The sequence below is a fragment of the Anguilla rostrata genome, chromosome 6 (assembly GCF_018555375.3).
Source record: "Anguilla rostrata isolate EN2019 chromosome 6, ASM1855537v3, whole genome shotgun sequence".
NCBI lineage: Eukaryota > Metazoa > Chordata > Actinopteri > Anguilliformes > Anguillidae > Anguilla > Anguilla rostrata.
Genome location: NC_057938.1, coordinates 17,694,368 through 17,715,809, shown reverse-complemented (window position 1 = coordinate 17,715,809; position 21,442 = coordinate 17,694,368). Strand labels below are relative to the sequence as shown.

Here is a 21,442-nt window from a genome sequence, read left to right as displayed (position 1 = left end):
GACTGACATGGGTGCCACACACCAAAAATTATTTAAAACTATATCGTACATAGTTAGGGTTCAGGCTTTGTTCTGGGATATTTTCTTTCTTCTATGAAGCTTTGGCATTAAAATCTATCAAATGGACAGGATTTCAGAATTCTTGTTTGGTTACTTCTTGTTATTTGCTATCAAGTACATATAAACACAAAATACAAAGTATTTATCAGAGACCAAGCAATATCAGAAAAAAATTAAACATTTATTGGGCATAAATATATTACATATACGCTACAGATACAGTTTAGTCTTACATACATAGGGTAGTATTTGCAAAATCTATACATTAAAATTGATATGGCAGTTTCTTTTATATATGCATATGAAATCGTCTAAAATTTACAATACAAGAAGAAATGAATGATTTTAAATTGGAAAATCATGGAAAGCTTGGAATGTTTATTTTTCCTAACTGTGAGGTAAAATATGCTTTTATTTCAGGTTTAAATGATTGAAAACATTTTGTGTCTCTACACAGTTACCTGGGATTACTTCTGGAGCAGTGCTGATTAATTGCCAAACTACCGTTTTCCCACACTCGCGGTTAAAAACGACGACGACGAAGAAAAAAGGAATATCTTTTTAAACCTTCAAAGTTCAGTCAGACAAATGGTTAGCTCTTCTCGGAATATGTTCTGACGCAACTTGGAGGCATTAAATTTAATTAAATGTGGAGTCTGTTCAGTTGAACGTCGCCTCAGACCTCCTTGACATTAGAAATGTGGGCGCCAGGGTCTTTGAAAGAATAAATATTCACTAGAGACACAACATACACACATTTGAAGATATCTTTGTGCCAAATGTGATCATGGTTGCCAAGGACCACTGAACAGACTCCTTGTTGCTTTTGAGAAAATTTTGAAACAGCAATGACAATTCTCTGTTGAATAACCAATGAAGTTGCTTAATCAAGCATTACAGTTCAATGATATATTTCTTATAAAGACTAATGTTTTGCTTTAAAAAGTGCTTCATTTCAGTTAGTTGTATTTTTTTTTTATTACCATCATACTATATAGCTATCTATATATATATGTCATTATCAAAATACTGGATATGTTCACTATTGCGCTATGACATACTGTATCTGAAAAAAAATCATTTGTCGCAAAACATAATTTGATTGTTTTTCTCACGTTTAAGAATGAAATAGTTTTTTAAAAAGTTCATTTCAAAAGGGTTATACAATTAAATGGCACATTTCGTTTTACAAGAAAAAAGTATTCTTGCCAAACAGTTTAAAATTTTCCGTTTCAAGATAGTAGGCTACTGGTCAATTTTCACAAAGGATTTGTTTGCGTAAACCCTTCAAATAAACAGAGTAAAATAGAGTGGGCAAGCCTTAGCTTTGGCAAACAATACGATATTACAAGCTTTATAACACTATTTAGCAATGCCAAATATAGCTAATTATAACCCATTAAAGAAACCATAACCTGGCTAAACATTTGCCACATCTCTAAAGACAAATTAAATAGGCTGTAAGTTCAGCACTTGCTTTGAAAGGAGATGAACAGGCTTTTTGATATATGTAAAACTTAAGTGATATTGGCATTGTACTGTACGTGCTACAATGTTTCCAATTACTGAAAAAAAAAATACTTAAAGGGTTACGGATATTAGGAATGCTGGCCTGTATTTATAAATCTAAAATACATCAATACAAAAACAGAAAAAAATAACATGCTACAAGGGAAAAATTAGTACATAACTACACTTGTCTCTTAATTTTTAAAAAATAAATAAATGAAGATTGCACTGTAATTGGCATTTAAAGTACTGTATGCAATATATAGTATAAATAAACCTAAAAAATTATACCTTACTTTCCCATTAACTTTGGCAAAAGGTATTTTTGAGCTAGTAAACGATTTTGCTTATGGACACTGCAGAGCAAGGCACAGCTTAGGCAATGAAAAAAAAAAAAACATTGAATAAGGCGAATGAGGGAAAGGAGGCCACAAAAAAAAGAAAGGAAAAAAAAGGCAACGATGACAGCTTGGGCAAAATCACAATCTAAAACGTAGTGTTTGCAGCACCCTCTTGGAAATGTAGCATTCATTTCTTCACCTCCTGAAAGTCCGTGTTCCCTGAGGCACAATACAGGCTTGTCAGTCAGAGAATGGGAGGGGCTTGCTGCCAGTCACCGAGCCCCCCAACCCCCGCCACCAGTAAAAACTTCAAAAGGATCTGCAAGTGTAACATTTCAAGAAACTCTTTGGATTAATAAGATCTGCTGGTTTGTACCATGACGTGGCTAAAAGGATTATGGGTAACTTTCCCATGATGTTTGACATGGACACATTCTTATGCTTCACCGTTAGTGTCAAAGGAGGTGAAAAAAAAGGGAAGAACTGCCTCAGCTTCGGCAATTCTTTGTTTGTCATTCCAATAAAGCACCGTTTTTCTTCAATTAGGACTATGGAGAAAGACAGAATAGAGGAAGAGAGAGCGTGACTGATTTTTGAGAAACTGAGAAGAGTGAATGAAGAGAAAAAAATGATAGAAAGGGAGAGAGGCAGTAAGAAAGATCGAGAGAGAGAGAAACAGAGAGAGAGAGAGAGAGATGGCCTGATGACTCAGGTATTAATTCACAGAGTGATTAAGCAGTATACACTACTATTTCACAGCACAGCACTGGCTTCGATCACAGAAGTCTCCCCCCCCTCGCTCGACCCCCCTACATGCACGGGGTCATAACCAGGACGAGCGCAGGCACAGTATTGTCCCGGGGCCGATAAAAAAAGCGAAAGATTAAAGGACGAATATCAGCGGAGGCGACGGCTACAGACGGTGGGCGGCAGCGTTAGAGAAAACCGGGAAAAAGGAAAAAAAAAAAAAAAAACGAAAGGCGGAATGAACGACGGGCAGGCGGGCCCGGTCGGTGGGTCCGCGGGTCAGGCGCCAGGGCGTCCGCGCGCCGGCGAAGGGTCCTGGCGCCCCGCCCGAAGCGGACTTTCGCGGGCCGCGGCGGAATGGCGGACGGCAGTGTTTTTTTCCCTGCCCCGGACACAAGGTCGGCTTCACGGCCCGAGCCCGCCGAGCTACGGTACTGACCACGGAATTTCAATCTTAGAAGCACCATTGTACGCACGCTGACTCATGCTCACTTAATTTGAGACTTCAAACCCAATGTCATTTTATATTACATTACCTCTATAGAATTTATATATTTTGATATATATGTGTATATATTAGGTTACTGGTTTCATTCTTTAAAAAAAAAACAGGATAGCAGCATTCACTTAAACCACACTTGGATTGCAATTTGCTTTGGCAGCTTAATGCTGGTGGCTTTGACTCGCCCTACTGATGAAATGGTGATGATTCCACATTGGTTTCTTCTGAGCACAAAGACAGCTATCTAGCACACTGAAATCCGGAAGAACTGACAAAACACTGCAAATTACTTGACCTCGAAAGACATTAGATGTTGCAAGTTAAAAGCTTAAGGGTTAAAGCTATGATGTTCTACAGAGAATATGGCTGTAAAGAAAAAAATGAATGAAAAAAATTATGCCGAAGTAAATTCAGATAAAACAAAGTAAGGCCATCAATGTAAAGAAAAAATACATTTTTTTTTAGTCATATACATTTAAAACGATACAAAAAACATGCAAATCAGCCTGTAGAAACTGGTTTTGCCCACGACTCCTTTTAAGGCTTGTTAATCAGAATTTTCTTTCCCAAGCAAGCTGTGGCAAAGGCGTAAGGCTCCTCTCAAGGTAAATCCATACGGCACAACAGAGAGAGGGAGACGGCAATGAAGGGGAGGAACGGAGAGAAAAAGACCAGGAAGAGAAAAGCCTGAATACACACTGGAACTACAATGCGTAGCAGTTATTTAAAAAATATATCTCAAGTTTGTTTTTCATCTTGTTCTCTCTTTTTTTCCCTTGCCCTCTGTTTTCGTGTTGCGTTCTCTCACTTCATGAAGAAGTACTGTAAGATGAAGGCCATGAGGATGGAGAGGGTGGCGAACCCCAGGACTATTAGGGCGGCGAACTGTTCGTCGGAGGCCATCATGCCCAGGGCCGCGTCGGCGTTGGCGGCGCCTGGCTCTCCGGGCAGCGCCAGCTCAGTGCGTCGCAGGGTAAAGAGGGAGGAGGGGCTGAGGGGCCCGCACAGCTCCTGGGCCGTGTCCGCGCACCGGCGGCACGCGCACACGCGGAAGCGGTAGTCCATGTTGTTCTGAAGCCCCGAGATCTGGAATGTGGTCTCCTCTCCCTTAAACACCTGGAAGGGGAAAAAGACAACGTCATCTTTAGCGTCCTCTGCACAGACCCTGGGCTGGACTACATTACCCAGCATGCCTTTCACTGAGCTCCACCAACTAAGCTGATCTGTCAGCAGTTGCAGGTGGCTCGCCCACGTTTCAGTTTGAAGATAGTGGGTTTAAAATGAATAGATAAATGTCCCATGAACCCCATGTGTTTGGTAATATTTTCGATCTTCTGTAAATTAACTGCACACCTTTGCCCACACACCCGTGTCCCAGACAAATTCCTACAGTAGTTCTACCGCTGACACAAGGATTTAAAGGGTTAACAGGTGCTGGCTGTAAGCATTAAGCAAGTAACATTTGGATCCCATTTGTCTACGACTCCACAGCCCTTTGGAGTGAATGATCAAATAACAATGACCTTTAAATCCTGAGCCAGAAGACAGAGAACAAAGGAGAGTTACTGATACTGAAATGAAGGATAGTTTCAATTCTGGATATCCTGACAGTATATTTCTTGCAACCACATCACCTACCCAACAATTCAATCTTCAAAATAATTGAAACACACCAGCTCATATCGTAAATGTAGTACACAGCTTTTGTCCACAAAACCTTCCCCAGAAGAAAAGGGTTTTCTTCTGTGTTATGAATGCTATTGTCCATCACAGAATCACAATCAGGAAAAAAGAAGATTTCTCCACATTCCCAGCATCAAAGGAAAGATCAGACGAAGGCTGTTTGCCGTCCTATTCTCCTCATCTTCTGATGAATCCACCGACACAACTGCCCCAATGCCTCCACTTACATGCACAAAGGTTAGCCACGATGATTCTAATGCAAATGTGAAATTGACTCTACCGCATCACCACTGTGCGACAAGCACCCAATCCTAAATTAAAAGTTGCTGATGCATTTTAAGTGCCTTAAACAAAAGCTTAACTGTACATGCAAATGCATCAAAAATAACTAGCGCAGAATTTCAGCGAGAATTTTTAAAAGGCGTATAGCTTTGCTTGTCCATCCGGGAAATGACTACAGCCCCCATGATTGACACAGTTTACCTGGAAATGCGAGTAACAGGAATATGCATTACTGAGAACAGGAAGTCTGAGGCCTGCCGGCGAATGCGGACCTCTTCATTAAGACACAACAGAAGCAGCTGCAAATTGCTGCAGTAATTACCGCTGCATAAAGCCATTACATTCCTCACGGTAAGCAACGCGTTTGCAAATTCACACATTTCGATTCATAAAACCACAAAAAATAATACACAAACAGATTTCTATTGTGAGAACCCCATTAGCACAATGGGTCAGCAGGGACATTCTGGGACAGGTATGTATACATTCATCTAGTCTGCCATTAACTGCCAATTCATGGTTGGCTTGAGCAGAATGCGCATATTACATCTAGCTATGCAATGAGCCAATGAGCCAATTAGAGTACTTAAACTTCAATAAAATCTAATGTATGTTAAAATTCATGTTCCCAAAGTATAACACAAGATTGCAAGATTACACAAGTCTGCAACATTTCCATGAATTTATTCTACTGCCAACTACAATTCAGATAATTAACAGCAGAGCTTGTCATTTCAGATAATAGCTTGACATGAATAATGCACTGTGTGCGCGAGTCGTTAAAAGAAGACACTCAGCTGGGCTTTAACACTGCTAAAATAAACTTTTTATAATCACAGTGAGTGAGATGATCTAATTGGTTTCATCTTTGGTGTTCATTTAAAAAACTGGCATATTTAAAGGTAGGGCACATTTCAAAATGAGCATCCAAATACGTCTGACCTACAATATTTGTAAACCTGGAGACCAACCAATTGTTATATGAAGAGTGGTAACTTCAACCATAATTTGGCACACCTGACTCGACTAATTATCAGCTCAGTGAGATCTCTAGCCGTTGAATGAGGTGTGCTTTGTTAGGGATGGATTGAAAACCCACAGGACCACAGATCTCCAGGAACAGGGTTGGTTACCACTGCCTTAAGACTACACCACATACCAGATCAATGTTCTTTGAATGAGCATCATAAGTGATTCTACATTAAAATTAACCCAGGAAATAAGTCTCCTGCGTCAGTGAAATTTCCATGTTATCTTTTACTGTAATCATTTTAAGGAGCAAACTGGAGGTTTACTGATAACCTCCTGATACTGTAACTGACAGGGAAAACTGACCATTGTTCAGCCAACAGTCTTGATAAACGGAGAAAAAGCGAAAAGAATGGTTTGTGAAAATAGGCAGGAATGTGGTTTTGGGTCCAGATTCAGCACAGAGCATTAACCTGGTAGTTTTAGCAGTAGAGCTTGCGTCTGGGTTTTCCGTGGGAGACAGTTTAGCGTGATGGGCAGAATGAAGTTGAGGACCACTGTGGGAGGGAAAGCCTCTCAGCACAGTGTACAGCCAGACATTCCTGGAGGACAGAAACCAGGAAGTGCCCCCTGACAATCTTCCTGCCCTTCTGATATCCCAATCAGGTCATTTTCTCGACTCAGTTACAATAAAAAAACAACAACTGAGCAAGTAGAACCACCCCCCACCCCCCAAAAGAAAAAAAATGTCATTCTGATCTGACATGTGCACAGATGCAGAAATTGAATTTCATTTAATTCTTCCTTTGATTATATTTTTTTCAGGCACATGAAAAGTAGGTTTTCGACTGATGAAAAAACAATCTATCCGTGAAATTATTCCATTAATCAACATTCATGTGTAAAATCTAAACCAAAATCTTTTGAAAAAAAATGTAATCACGTTTTGAAAGCTACTTCAATGCCTTATCAGTAGACATCAGGAAAACATACTCTTATGGTTTTCTTATGCATTTTTGCAAAGGCCATTGTCATATCCACTAATTCCTTTAGAATAACTATGTTAAAAAGGTTAATGTATATATATGCTTCAGAATTTGTGAACTTATGGTGCTTAGGGAACTCACACTTCTGAGCCAAAGGTAACTGAAAGAAATGTAAACTTAATGGTTCCATCCCACAGTAGGACAGAAGGGAGGAGTATTATTATTATGACTACTGCTATTATGACTATCGTAGCCTTAATTCAGGTTAATGGGGGAAATCTGATTTCTTAAATGCCATGCATCATGCCATGTGTCTGTAACACATAATAGACAGGGAGATATGTGTAAAAATGTACAGTATGATGTGTACGATGGCTTACACATCACACTTAAGTCCAGGTAAAGAGACAATAAAAATGATTACAAAAAAAAGACAGTATTCAAGACTGGGTGTACCAGCCTGTAATACATGAAGCAGAAGTAGATGAACCAACAAACAAGTCAATCAAGTCCAAGAATTTTCTAAATCTCAAGGGCAGGCTTCTGAAATGGGGCTCTTTGAGTAAAATGGCAACCGAAGGCTGTTAAGGAAATTAAGTGCTCTGGAGGGACAAAGACGACACTGGCTGTGCAGCTGCGGGTGCAATTTTGTGCATCTTGAGCAACTGTGAGCTGAGATTGCTGCATCAATCTCAAATTGGGACAACGTGCGAGGGAGCCCAAGTACATCACCTTAAAAACGGCTCTCTTGATCTCGAAGCAAACGCCACAACACAAAGGAGAAAAACACTGCACCCCATTTCTTGAAACCAAAAAAAACAGCACGTTCCCAGAAGCATCGTGAGTAAGAGGGCGTATTTTGGACATTTTTCTGTTGGAACAAATTGAATTCAATTTGTAGTTTTCTCTCTATGGTGATTATTTGAATCTCTGGGAGTGTTAATGTGCAGTACTATGAGTACAACACTAATCCATGATTACAGCACAATTAAAATCATGTAAAAATTGTTTACCTGCATCGTGAAAACATGATAATATTACTGGCCTTGTGCAAACAGTTCTAAAAATGTCAAATATAGCATTTTAGTCAAGAGGTAAACAATGTAGCAATATTCAGAGTGAATACTGGCAACAGGGAAAGGATCTGCTTCTCCTCCCTGGTTCAAACACAAACAATATTGAAGTTGACTCTGAAGCCTAAGGAAATGTCACGCGACTCGGCTGTTGTGCCATCAGAACAACGCAGAGTCTGGGAAAGAATCCCGAAAACCAATTAAAAAAGATGACATTTTACCTCAGAATGCCACAGATGTTGATAAACATATCCGTGGAATTATAAACGCTTCTTCCAAGATAGAGTTCCCATCAAGGGTAACGTGTCATCTGCACTGAACGCACGCTATCATAAATTCACGTTTGATGTTTAAACGAAGGAAACCGCAATGCGACCAACTTCAAATGTTTTGGTCGGTAACCGAGGCTAATCAGGCAGACGTTGTCATGGCGCCCTGAATCCTACATTCTCGTGGGGAATTATTTCTGGTCGCACGTCAGCAGGAGGAACGACCGCGCCACCCACAGGACATCTGGTGACTCGCAGCGGCACCTGCAGCAACTTCCCAGGCATGGCGCGACATTCTGGAATGTTCAAATACATCGCCAGTACTCAAGCCTGGTGCATGATGACCATTGTCGACCAATCACCAAAACTACAGTTTAGATAAATGAATTATTCGCATTGCGTTTGCACCGTGCAATGTTTACACGCTCAGACTGTTACAGCCATAATGCATCCTCCTGCCTTCATATATTTCAGTATGGGATATACTGGGCCAACGATCCTCAATCCTGGCCCTAGAAATCCAGGCTGGTTTTTGTTTTTTCCTTAAGATCAGCAACCGATTCAGACTGAAGAAACCAGGCGCCCTGAATTAGCTGTGTAATCAACAGCATTAACTGATTAATTACTATGCTACTCAAGTGCTGAATAACCAAAGCAACATACCCGGCGACACTCCAGGAGCGGGATTGAGGACCACTGAATTAGGCAATAAATTAAGCGCAAATTATTTTCTTCCAACCCTTGTTCTATGTAGTTAGAACTGGCCCATGCAGGTACTCCAAGTCGTAAAAGTGGGAGAAAAAGCAGTAAGCACGATTTCCTGCAGTGAGCAGGACGTACCCCGCACAAGACAGCTGGCGTTCAGACGCTCGTGAAGCAGCCAGGGATAGGAGCTCACCTGCTTGTACTCAGACTCCCGCCCAACCAGAATCTGGAGGATGTAGCAGACCGGGTCTCCCCTCATTGGTGAAACGGCCTCCCACGTCACCTCGCACACGTTACCGTCCAGCTGCGCGACCCTGGGGGCTGCGGAGGGAGAGAACGGGGACACGGTGAAGCAGCGATGCGACGTCCTGCGCGTCGCTAACGCCCCACACGCAGCCCGCACTCCTTGTGGCATGTCCTGTGGACCTGCCACAGCTCAACACACTGACATGCGGGCATGCATGCACGCACACGCAGATGCATTCAATTGTGAGAAGCTCACAGAAAAGCCAAATGCGAACACGTACGTACTGAAACACATTTGAGTACCTTTGAGGGCGGGCGGTACAGATTTGGTGGTGGTGAAGGTGTAGACGTCAGAAAACGGCCCCTCTCCCGCCTCGCTCAGGGCCTGTATCCTGAAGCTGTAGCTGCTGGACTCGGTCAGTCTCTGTACCTTGTAGGTGTGGCTTGGTCCGCGGTAGATGGTCACAAACCTGAAACGAACGGGGACGGGGGGGTAAGAGTCACAGGAGGGCAAGTGATGCCAGTTGAGGAACGCTGCAGGTGGTGTGATATAATGTCATTTGGAATTGGGAGAATAAAACTGTTGTAATTCTTCCAACAGCCTTACTGTGCTAATAAAAGAAATCTCCTTTTACGGTGCTTTATTCCGCACAGAAGTGCAAAAGTGCAAAGAGGACAGTATGCTTCGTCTGCCATTTGTGTATGCTTGTTTGATACTTATGCTGAAAAAATAGTAGCAGACATAACACAAACAAGGCAAGGCTAAGCACCTTCAGTGTAAACTAATGTCAAACAGCGCAATGACATGGTACTCCTTCTTAAGATAACAGAGCTTGACCATTCCCAACCTGATCTGAATTTCAGCAGTCCTTTAAAAGTGACGATTTTCTCAGGGTGGCAAGAGCTTTTATCCCCAAGCACCGCAGTGGTCCTGTTGCCATGGCGACAATCAAAATGCTATCAAATATCAATAACAACTGCCACCATAATGCTCTTCTCTAACTGGTCATGGGACAGGCCGAGACACTAAAAGCCATCTGATCAGGGTCATGTTGTTCTGCCCTCTTAATCATGAATTATGACTATGTCCTGCATTAGCAAGGGACACGCGGCATAGCAATCAACACAATCAGGTGCAAAATATTGGGTAAACAAGCAGTGCTGCAAAAAAATGTCCAGACCTCAAAAACACAGCAACAGATGTATACAGATTGGGAAAAAAGTGCCCTGTCACATTGCCAAGAAATCTATCCCAACTTTATTCACTCCTTTCATTGCTAATATACAGAACAGACGTAAAATTACTTCTTCTTCTTTTTTAAAGTTGGTGAGACAGTCGCACTGTGTCATTTTGAAAAAAAATCCAGTAAGTTTTTCAAAGGCAGATAAGATCCATTTTTTGAGAGCGGGGAAGGGAAAGCAACGGTCAGTGTCAAACACATTCTTGAGTGTGAACCAAGGTCCTTGGCTCATGTTGCTATAGCATCAGTGACTAAGATCTGCCTTGGAAGAAGGTGACTGGAATAGCTTTAAGAACAAAGAGGTAATGGACTTTGTATAAAACAAGAAATGCACTGCTTACAGAGAGGCAGGGAACAGAGTAGGGTTTCAACAGAGGAGGACATATATATTTAAAAAAAAGAAAATCCAAATAGGAGGGAGGTTTTTGTTTTAAGTTAATCCTTTCTTGACGATTTCACACTCACGCAACAATATTTTTTAAAATTCCCATGGAAAAACGATAAATGTTCAGATAATTACAACAGTTGTGTAAAAATATCACAACTACTTAAAAATGCATTAAGTTTCAGCATGGCTTCCTTTTCTGGGAATTCAACAGTAACGAGACATCAAGAGAAATCCAGCATTGCCTAGGGTGCCTTCCAATAAACAAGAGACACAAACGAAATTCAACGGATATAATTCAATCAGCAGATACCCAATAACAACCTTTTTTTCAGTTTCAGAAAACATCAATACACCGTATGAGGAAAGCTGAGGAACTGCGGACCACCCAAGTTGTTTCAGTTTGATGACACCACCCGATTTAAAGACCGTTCCCGATCGGCTGGCCTGGTTGCCTACGCCTGCCGTGACTTTCTTAAACGGACAGCAGGGTCTCGGCTGCGGACGGAGACGCTGCACGCTACATTACATCCCACAATTTCTGGATTCGGTCCCTAGTGCGGTTTCACCTTTCTGGTTAATATTGATAGCCTGCTTTGACAGGTGCTTTTATCCAGACAATACGAGAGGTTGAGAACATCCAGCATCCAGGCAAATTAACACCTAGCGTACGAAAAGCAATAATGTTTAAGGAAACAGAAATTCTATTAGTGTACACACAATGCCAAACAATTACCTTAAGAGGAATATATCGACAACAGTGCACCATGCACACACTGCCTGATAATTCTCTGTGAGAACAACATTAATAGTTGCTATGGCAATTTATCCACTACTGCTAATTAGCGCATTCAGCATAGATTCCTTTTTACACTAATGGGCATTAGAAATGCAGAGCTACACAATTACTCTAAAACCATATGAAATAATTGCAAATAGTTATCTGCCACATGTTCACACAACAACTACAGCTGGTGCACAACAGCAAATGTGCTTTGAATGTGTAGGTAAAAAGAGGCTTGACAGTTCAGACACATTATTAGCTACAGTGCCATTTCCTAACACCGCTGTCTCATTTTTGGATTGCACATCAGCAGGAGAATGAAAGCCTTAATGCCCTCATGGATGAGGACTGCAGCTGCGACATGGACACCCATGGAAAATACGTGTTGTGTTCAACAGGCCATTCATTGTACCATTGCCCGAATGCTGGCATTTTGGATTAATTAACTGTTGTCCTTGTACGCAATGCATCTTGCGTGGATGCAGGGGGAGGATTTCTTGCTATCTTTTTCATCTTTTTGCATAGCGTGGTGGCTTGGGGGAATTTCCTGTTCTCAGAGCAGGAATGAGGGCCTGGGAGTCCATGAACATGAGTTGTGACCCTCAGTCCGTGGGATCTACACAGAATGTTCCTCTGTGCAGAAAGGAGGAGACTTCAGGCAGCCACAATGCCTGGGAGTGGGGAATTTCCTATGAACATCTAACTTTGTGTCAGGCGTAGTGCAGTGGTAACCAATCCTGATCCTGGAGATCTACCATCCTGTAGGTTTTCATTCCAACCCAAACAAAGAACAGCACCTGCCAAGCAATAGAGTCAGGTGTGCCAAATTAAAGTTGAAATGAAAACCAACAGGATGACAGATCTCCACAAACAGGGTTGGTTACCACTGGTGTTGTTTGTTGAGCAATGCCGTGGTCCTTGCTCCTGCTCCGGGAGAACAAGGTCTGCTGGTAACAGTGCAGTCGACTGCCATAATTGATCAATTAAGTGGTAATAACAACAGAAACCAGGAGGCCCTGCAGACCCCCAGAACCAGGGTTATAGAACACTGGTCTGTAGAGTAAAAAACACAAGAACACTTTGCAAGTTGCTCTGGTGAAAAGCATCTGACCAAAAATGGAACGTGTGGAGAACACCACCACCGCCATATGTGATGAAAGTTAAGAAGTAAGGCTGTGTTTCTCTTGTCATCACAAGAAAGCAAACAGAATTTCAACTCCTTCTGAGACTGGATCAGCACCGAGGAGAGCTGGGCACTGCTTAACCGTGACAGGTCTCGTGGGGTTGCAAGGGGAGCTAAGAAATGAGAATTTAAAAACAGGTGACGACTGAGAGCACTTCTGCGGGTGGCAGGTACAGTATTGGCACCCATCTGGACCAGCAGCATTCCCAAACACAGTCAGGAAAACCAGCTGCTCTGATTCAGTTTGCGGACCGATCGAGCGCGTGGTCTGATTGATCTGGGGAATGATTGAGTTTGGGGACTGACTGAGTCTGGCGACTGATCAAGTTTGCGGACTGACTGAGTCTGGCGACTGATCGAGTTTGCGGACCGATTGAGTCCGGGGACTGATTGAATCTGCGGACTGATTGAGTTTTGTCAGTCCGGCGCTATGGCGGAGGGAGTCTAACATGGGATCCGCGCTTCTTGTTTGCGAGCACCCTCTGCATCGCGGGCGGGTCCCTGAGAGCTTTCGGCACTCGGCGGAGATAAACTGCGGTTTAATCGATGGCTGCCGGCGACTGTCAGGCCTGACCTTAAGTCAAGAGTTATTTTAGCCGGAGAGCCCGTCTGCGCGCCGGGGCCCGGAAACGGCGAGACGGATGAGACGGGGCTGAGCGGCGGTGATTTGGATTCCGGGAGCGACGCCCGTTCGGCCCTCATCGATCAGCGCGCCGAGCCGGTGAGGGCGACGCGCGGGGGGGGGGGACAGATTGATGGAGGGCGCGAGCCGGATGCCAAGTCACCGCGTTATTCCGCATCTGTGTTATTCCGTGTCTGTGTTTGTGTGTGTGTATGCATGTGTGTGTGTGTGTGTGTGTGTGTGTGTGTGTGTATGCGCGCTTGTGTGTGTGTGTGTGTGTGTCCGTGTGAGTGTGTGTTCATGTATACACGCCTGTTACAGTTACAGGTTGGGGTTGGTGGGGTATATATCCCATATCAATATAGAGGGGTTGCAAGCAGCTAGAAAGTTAAAGAGGTTCACCTATGTGAAACAGTACTAAACAAATAATGCTCCAGTACCCTTTCGTACTGCACTATAACCAAGTATGATTTTAAATGACCCTGGTCATTCTGTTTCAGAATGTGGGAAGTTTTAAGATCTCCCAGATGGCTCTGTGTGCTTTCTTTTTTTGACAATATAATATTTGGTTATCTTCACAGTGCACTTTTGCTATCGTGCTCCAGAGAAGAAAAAATGACTGTGGACAGGTGCCAAGAACAGCAGCTCCGGGGCCTGGAATGGACCTTTACACAAGCTAGACAAGACTGATGTCTGTTGGGATGAAGGATCGGTCCTGATCCCTGCATGGGCGTGTGTGGGTGGGGCTTGATAGTAGTGGATAGCGTGTGGTTGGTTTAGGGGTTAGCGGGGAGGGAGGATTTACACAGAATGGGTCAGTGAAGGTGTAGCAGGTAGGGTGTGGTGGGGGGCAGTTTGAGAGGGGCTAGAGTGTAGCAAGGAGTAAGACGGTGCAGGTGGAGGTTGTAGGTCTCACCTCTGGTTCTTGTCCTCCATCTGCAGGGCGTAGGATAGGTCGTCGCTCAGCAGGACTTTGGCGTTGCCGTTGGCGTCCCCCCACTTCAGCTTCAGGCTCTGAGGCCCAGCCGCTGAGCACTCCAGGCGAGGCGGGGCCGGAGGCAGGGGGAGGGTCCGCACCTGCAGGGGCGGGCAGAAGGGGCCGGCCCCAATCTCGTTCACGGCCTGGATCCGCAGGCTGTGGGGGGACAAAGCAGGGGGCAGCGGTCACACGGGTGAGAATTTGTGGACTAATCTCTAAAGCAAGGTGCTAAACATTAGCTGAATAATACAGCTAAGTAGGAAATTTAAAATGCAATTGAAGTCCTCCTCGGAAAATGGAACTTCAAAGCAAGTGAACCTGACTCCAAGGGCAGATGTCGGTGTTACAAGGTTTCGGTGGAAAAATGGCGGTGAGCTGGTTTACATTCTAATGCACAGAACAGAGCACCGTGAGCCGCAAAGGCCTAATCTGACCCGCGAGCTCTAATGCCTCGGCCCGGGAAAAAGGCAGGAAGCGGGCACACTGAGTCATTTGAAAGCCTAAGAATAACACGGGCAATTATTAAACCTGTTTTCTTTCTCCTCCAGGACGTGGAAAGCGAATTTTTGCCTCAATGAAACCGCGAACGGGTCTGACCTCGGCGTGTGGGGAAGCACAGAAAGCTCGCTATAGCCCCGTGCTAACGAGGGGCCCATCCTACCCACTCATTCCACCCCGTTTTCTCAGGAAGGCGCTTCAGAGTCGCTACATTATTTCGCAGAATTGATTCCCCTGGCCAACTCCTTACAATAAGCACCTCCACACCACGGACAATGACACTACAGGTACAGCTCATTGACCTGCGCGTGTTCCTCACACTCAATTTTTTGTGAGCTTCTTGCGGTGAACTTGCAAAATGTGTCCCATAGTCAACATTTATTTATTTTTTTAAAAACTTTTGTTTAACATTTTCAAAGCAATGAAACATTTTCAGTATGTAGATCCTTCGGGATTATACTGCAGCGCTGGGGGGCATAACCAGGGATCAGGTGACGCTAACTCAGTAAACATTTATTCCTAGTACACCACCGTGAAAAGCCTCTGTCATGATACGGCCGCGTCACTAATGCTAGTGACCGACACCGGGACTTCCAGGAAGGTGGCGGCGAAAGCTACATATTGTTCGTTCAGCAGGCTGTTGCTTGTTGTGATATCACGCACGTGATATCCGTCACAAACAGCTTGGCGGCGCGCGGGTGCAGTTAAGTCGGACGGATTTGCAGGGGGCTCGACGCGCGATTACTAAACATGCGGGAGCAGATGGGTGCGCCGGGAGCTGAACGTTTCCTCGTCAGTCGCATACGCCGCTCCCGCGACGCCCTTCTGGAAACTTCCCTCAGAAGGCGGCGGCCAAATACAACAGAAAAACCCGCGAAACCCAGATGGCGGCAACATCTGGACCCTCGCCGCCAAATATGCGTTTTTACGAAGCGCGCAGGACCGAGCGAAGCCGCGCCTGCAGCCATGCCAACCACCATGACGTTCGCAGCCACGGCCTCAAATTAAACCCATTACTCCTTTTCACCCTTCATACGACTTCATGGAGATTTGCATAATTGCAGGGGAATTACTGTATGTGTAAACCCCTGGATCTTATACTTCATAAGATGAAGGTGCTTCATAAAATAAATGAAAAGGAAATTATTGTGTGCTTAGATGTAGCAATTAAATTACTTGGTAACTGATAATCTCTACAAAATGCCTCAATATAATGTTTCCCTACATCTACGTAAGTCTGTACTTATTCCCTTAAATTTCCCTAAAATCTTCACACTTTTCTCCTTCAGTCTTCTGGGCAGTTGCACTGTAATTTGCTCAGAGATCAGATCACACCCCTGTTGCACCCTCGCTTCACTTTAACCCTTCTATGACCAGAAACATTATTCAATATATTACTATATAACATTATATTATTGGGGCCCAATGATAATTAACGGTTGTGCTCTTGGCAGCATTCCTTGATGATTGGAGCGCACTATATCCATCCCCACCAAGGTGAAGCTTCTGCATTTTCATGTTGCTATTCCCTACTTCCTCTCTGCTGTCTATCTCAAAACTCCACAAGTGACTTGTTTACTGCTGATGGAAGTGGCGCCTTCCAATCGCACCTTAATATGACAAGTACTCGTCATTATTGGCCACACAAACATTCAATTTACCGTTCTAAAATCTGCTGTTACTATACATGACTCATGAAAAATGTGCAATGGTCAATGGAAGATGCCATACACATTTTACATGCAGCACCAGATGCAACAGCCACTGAATGCTTTAAAGAGTTTCAGTGGAAATGGATATTATGCACAGGTGTGCTTCATGAGGGCGAGGGGTTTAGGGATATCACAGAATTTGTCGCAGACTTTTCTCCTAACTGAAAATCCGCTCGCAGGGAGCTTCATCTGCCACGAGGATACTTATACTCATCACATCAGAGGCCTCCAAATGATCTGTGTCAACAGTGAGAAATGAAAACCCACAGTGATGAACAGCATCAAACTTGACGGTACTTTCAAGAGCACAGACCGTTTCTTATCATTACTTGAGATCTGATCGGGCGTAAAAACAGCATATATCATGGACTGACGGTGCATAAACAATTTTGGCCAGGCTAGCACATCAATCATATTCTGTTGGCAAAAGCACACGACTGGCTATGGGGTGACCTGGTACCTTCTGGTAGGATTGCTAAGACTAAGGTAAGCAGAAATCCCAGGACAGTCCTCATTCTGCATATCCAATATGACAGTGACACAAGCAGGATCCTAAATTGACATGACATTTAAGGCTAAATAGGAAAATATTAAAAATGTATTATGCGGTCAAACTTTTCAACTAACTTTTCACCAGCCAATTTAAAACGGGTTGATTGATATCTTGCAGATAATGTATAAGGCAGTGGTTCCCAACCCTGTTCCTGGAGGTCTACTGTCCTGTAGGTTTTCACGTCAAGCCTAACAAAACACACCTCATTCAACAGCTAGAGATCTCGTTGAACTGCTAATGAATAGAATCAGGTGTGCCAAATTAGGGTTGAAATGAAAAACTACAGTACGGTAGGACCTCCAGGACCAGGGTTAGGAATCCACCGGTATACGGTGAAGTGGTTTGATCTGACCTCTTGGGCCTTCTCCGCTGGGCACTGGCGTCAACTGTTTTCTGAATATATTTGGCATCCGATACTCCGAGGCAGGGCCATGAATCACGGGTGAAACGCGGTGACTGATCTAGCCCGTGTTTGATATGCGCTTCCTTTCTCACCTTGAAAAATGACAACATAAAATATAACGGGGAGGGGAGAAAAAAAAAGGCAAAAGCAGACTCCGAGCCAACGCTGTCGGTCGATTCGGAAGATAAAGATGGCAGAGCCTTCAGCTGTGCTTTATATCAGAAAATGGAATCTATCAAGCAACTCCTACCCGCGAAACTATTTTCTTTTTAATAAAGAACGAGATGGAAAAACCTTTTATTAAACTTCACCACTGACTGAGTTCCATTAAAGAATTTTGTCACCATTCTTTGCTTCATAAAAGCTGACCACTGAACACCAACCTACCAGCAGGGGTAATCATTCTCACAAAGAAGAGTATCATTCTGGCCTGCAATGCAAATGGTGACTGAAAAAAAGACTCAAGAGTTGATAAATTGGGTCTAAAAAATGGCTCTTTGATTTAAAAGCTTCACTAAGCCTTTATTCCAAGGAACTAAAAAGAATTAAGGCTGCTGGGATATAAAGCAAAAATGTCATCATTCAATAAAACATTTTCTAAATACGTTAATCAACCTTATTTAGGTATTCTAATAATTGACAGATGGGAATCTGTGTAGGACAAACATTAAAGCTCAACCAAACACTAAAGACTGTATTAATGAAGAGGTAAAAAAAATAAATGCTTACGCCCTTTAATTCATGCCAGTATTCAAGTGTAACCGTTTCCAGAAAAGTCATGTCATGAATCTAGTCTTTGACAGATGACTCTGGCTTTCATAACCTCTGGGGTCAACGGCAGAGTCCACAGACAAAATGATTTATGGCACACGAACTGTAACCGACAAAGGGAACGCCGAGTAAAGAATCCGATCAGTGTTTTACTGGGAATGGTGGTAAAATGCCCCTGCTGCCACAGAATAGGCGAATGCCTAGCGACCAGTGTCTACAGTCTGATCATGCCATGAACAGACAGCTCATGCAAAAGCCCTGCCTTGTGAAAGTGAATTACAGACCCTGTGTATCAAGAAGTGTCCCCCTTACAGTTGAGAGTAGCTAAAAGTCACCATCTCACAAAGCAGTCGTAAAGAGCTACTACTTGCTTGTGTTAAGAAACGCACTCCAATGCAGCCTGCGACTGATTTTGGCCTCAGGATTAATTAACACTCGTTGCCAGCAGCTCCCCATTAAATCCCAGTATGCAATGGGCTTTCGCAGTGTGTTAGCCTGATGGGAGTTATACAATTAAGTGTGGCAGTACAGCATGATGGTTAGGGAACTGGGCCTGCGGTTGTACATTTGAATCCCAAGTGAGACACTGCTGTTGTACCCTTGAACATGGTACTTTCACTGAATCACTTCAATAAGTACCTAGCTGCATAACATACTATATACTGTATATTATATATTATATAGCTGCATCATACTGAAGGGAGGAGAATAGTGTAGGGTTGTGCAGAGACGATACTATCTAAATCGTTATCTGTAACTGTATTCAGACATAAAACCAGAATGGGCCACAACATACAGTGGAAATTGTGTAAACAAGAGACAATTGCAATTTTGTAGCCAAATCTAGATTGGCTGAGTCGGTTAAGGCACTTCCCCAAGAGGAAAGGTAGAGACATGGCACATTTGAGCCTCATCACCTCAGGTTCATCACTTGACTGACTATGACCAGAAACCGCCTGAGAAAATCTGCATGACTCTACACGTTTAGAGAGAGACATTCTTATTGCTGCCAGCACTAGGAAAAACAGGGACAACCTTGGGGAGTTACAACTCCCTGCACCCCACATGAAGAACATACCCAGTACTGTCATCAGATACCGGATTTAGGTAGAGGCAGGAGGAGAGCATGCCCATATTCTCAACATTCTCAACAGCACATCAACCAAATTCCTATCATGAGGTGGAAAAAGACTCAACATTAAGCCCTAAAATACAGGCTTGTAAAAATTCAGGGAAATTAAACCCCACGTAGATGAAAGGCAATCTTGCTTTGCCCACGTAGAGATACACGATAAACAACAACTCGGTGGTAATGAACAGGAAGGTTGAATGGGGCTGGTCTAAAAAGACTGTGTAAAGGTGACCCTACAGTGGGCGTCCAGTTTATTGCCATTATTACCATTATGTAACATTCATTATTTTGATTAGCACATTTATAGAAGTGTTTTTTTCAATGTCACTATTGATAGCGGCTGTAAAACAGTGTCTGGAGGAAGGAAAAGCGGGGGAGGTAGAAGTGGTCACGGAATATAGAAACATGTGAATACAGATATTTGAGAGTTTCTAGAGAAGTTTTTGGATGAAATTATTTTTATAATTTGTCAGTATAAGTACAGAAACTTTTAAAAGTCTGATATGACTTGATAATTATTACATTTCACTTTGTGTCTGTGTGACAAGCCAAGATTTAGTGGGAAGTCAACTGCAACTTAATACATTTACAGTTATTAGCCCTGTCACCTGAGCTGTAAAGTGCAATCCAAAAAACACCATGTACTCCCATGATGAGGCTGCTAGAAAATGACATTATGATGTTAATTTTGGTGGATTGTGGGTAGTGCATTTCAGATACCCATGGTGCATGCAGGTAACAGTAAACATACACAACCTTTTTTAGTTTGTTACAAGAATAGCCATGTAAACAAATAATTTCCTGATTCAAGCCTTCACCACGTAAATGCGTTTCCGCAGTGTTCTGTAATTTTGTCTCGTACGTTCTCTTGCAATGAGGTCTTGGTGACCTGAGGTTTTGGCAGCGGCCCAGTAATGAGTGCGCACTCTCATGCAGTCTCAGATTCATTAAGGAGAGCAGGGGAGGCAGAAAGAGACTCAAAAGACTCAAATTAATTTCCCTGCTTGTTTAAGCCTTGGGGGTGACGGGTTACTTCAGCTGCACCCCTGCATTATGCTGTCATACGCATGACTTTACAACATCACATTGTGACAGTGATACGAGCTTCAACAAAAGCTGTAACAAGGTCAATGGCTGGTTAGAACAGCTGTTATGTGATGGTTATGACATTTATGGCATTACGGCATGTCGTTTGAGTTTGACTGCTACCGCAATCCCTTTGGATCTGCGGTCATGTGCAAGCCGCAGACAGCGAGCCTGTCGGCAGCTGCCTTACGTGTACTCGCTGTCCGGCTGCAGGCCCTCGATCACGTAGCAGGTCGCGCGGTCCACGGCGATCAGGCTCTCCCCCATCGCGATGTTGTAGGCGGTGACCTCGGCCCCGTTGTCGCAGGGCTCCTCCCACTTCAGGGCAAGGCACGTGGACGGCGAGAACGGGCGGCCGTCCGCGTGGTCGCAGTCCGCCAGGTAGAAGGCGGACACCGCGTCGGGCGTGGTGGCGGGGGTCTGGCAGCTCACCAGTTCGCTGTAGGGCCCCGCTCCCGCCTGATTGGCAGCCTGGGAAAACAGAACTGGTAGGTTAGGAACGACAACAGACTCCTCAGACCACACTGCTATAAAACGAAGCATATTTGGTTGACGAGGAAGAAAAATAAACTGTATTATAAGCTGTTTATTAGCTCAGGACCAATGCCAGGCCGAGGAAAGGCCAGACAACAGCGCTACAAAATGCAGAGTCTTCAGCTAACATCAAAGAATGAAAAGCAATGATTTTCAAGGAGTAGCAGGAAACAAATATTGAACCTTA

At 43.6% G+C, this 21,442-nt stretch overlaps 1 protein-coding gene across 2 annotated transcripts in view; it reads right to left on the bottom strand.

The window, feature by feature from the left end:
* Nucleotides 1-222: 222 nt before the first annotated feature.
* Nucleotides 223-21,442, bottom strand: part of fndc3ba (fibronectin type III domain containing 3Ba) — a 147,771-nt gene continuing 126,551 nt past the window's right edge. For both annotated transcript variants that reach the window (XM_064338733.1, XM_064338734.1), the window contains exons 22-26: nt 20,912-21,192; nt 14,504-14,722; nt 9,676-9,842; nt 9,320-9,447; nt 223-4,275 (exon numbers count right to left, since the gene is read on the bottom strand). In XM_064338733.1, coding sequence (XP_064194803.1) covers nt 3,964-4,275; nt 9,320-9,447; nt 9,676-9,842; nt 14,504-14,722; nt 20,912-21,192 — 1,107 coding nt within the window. In that variant the 3' untranslated portion in view covers nt 223-3,963. The remainder of the gene's footprint in view (nt 4,276-9,319; nt 9,448-9,675; nt 9,843-14,503; nt 14,723-20,911; nt 21,193-21,442) is intronic.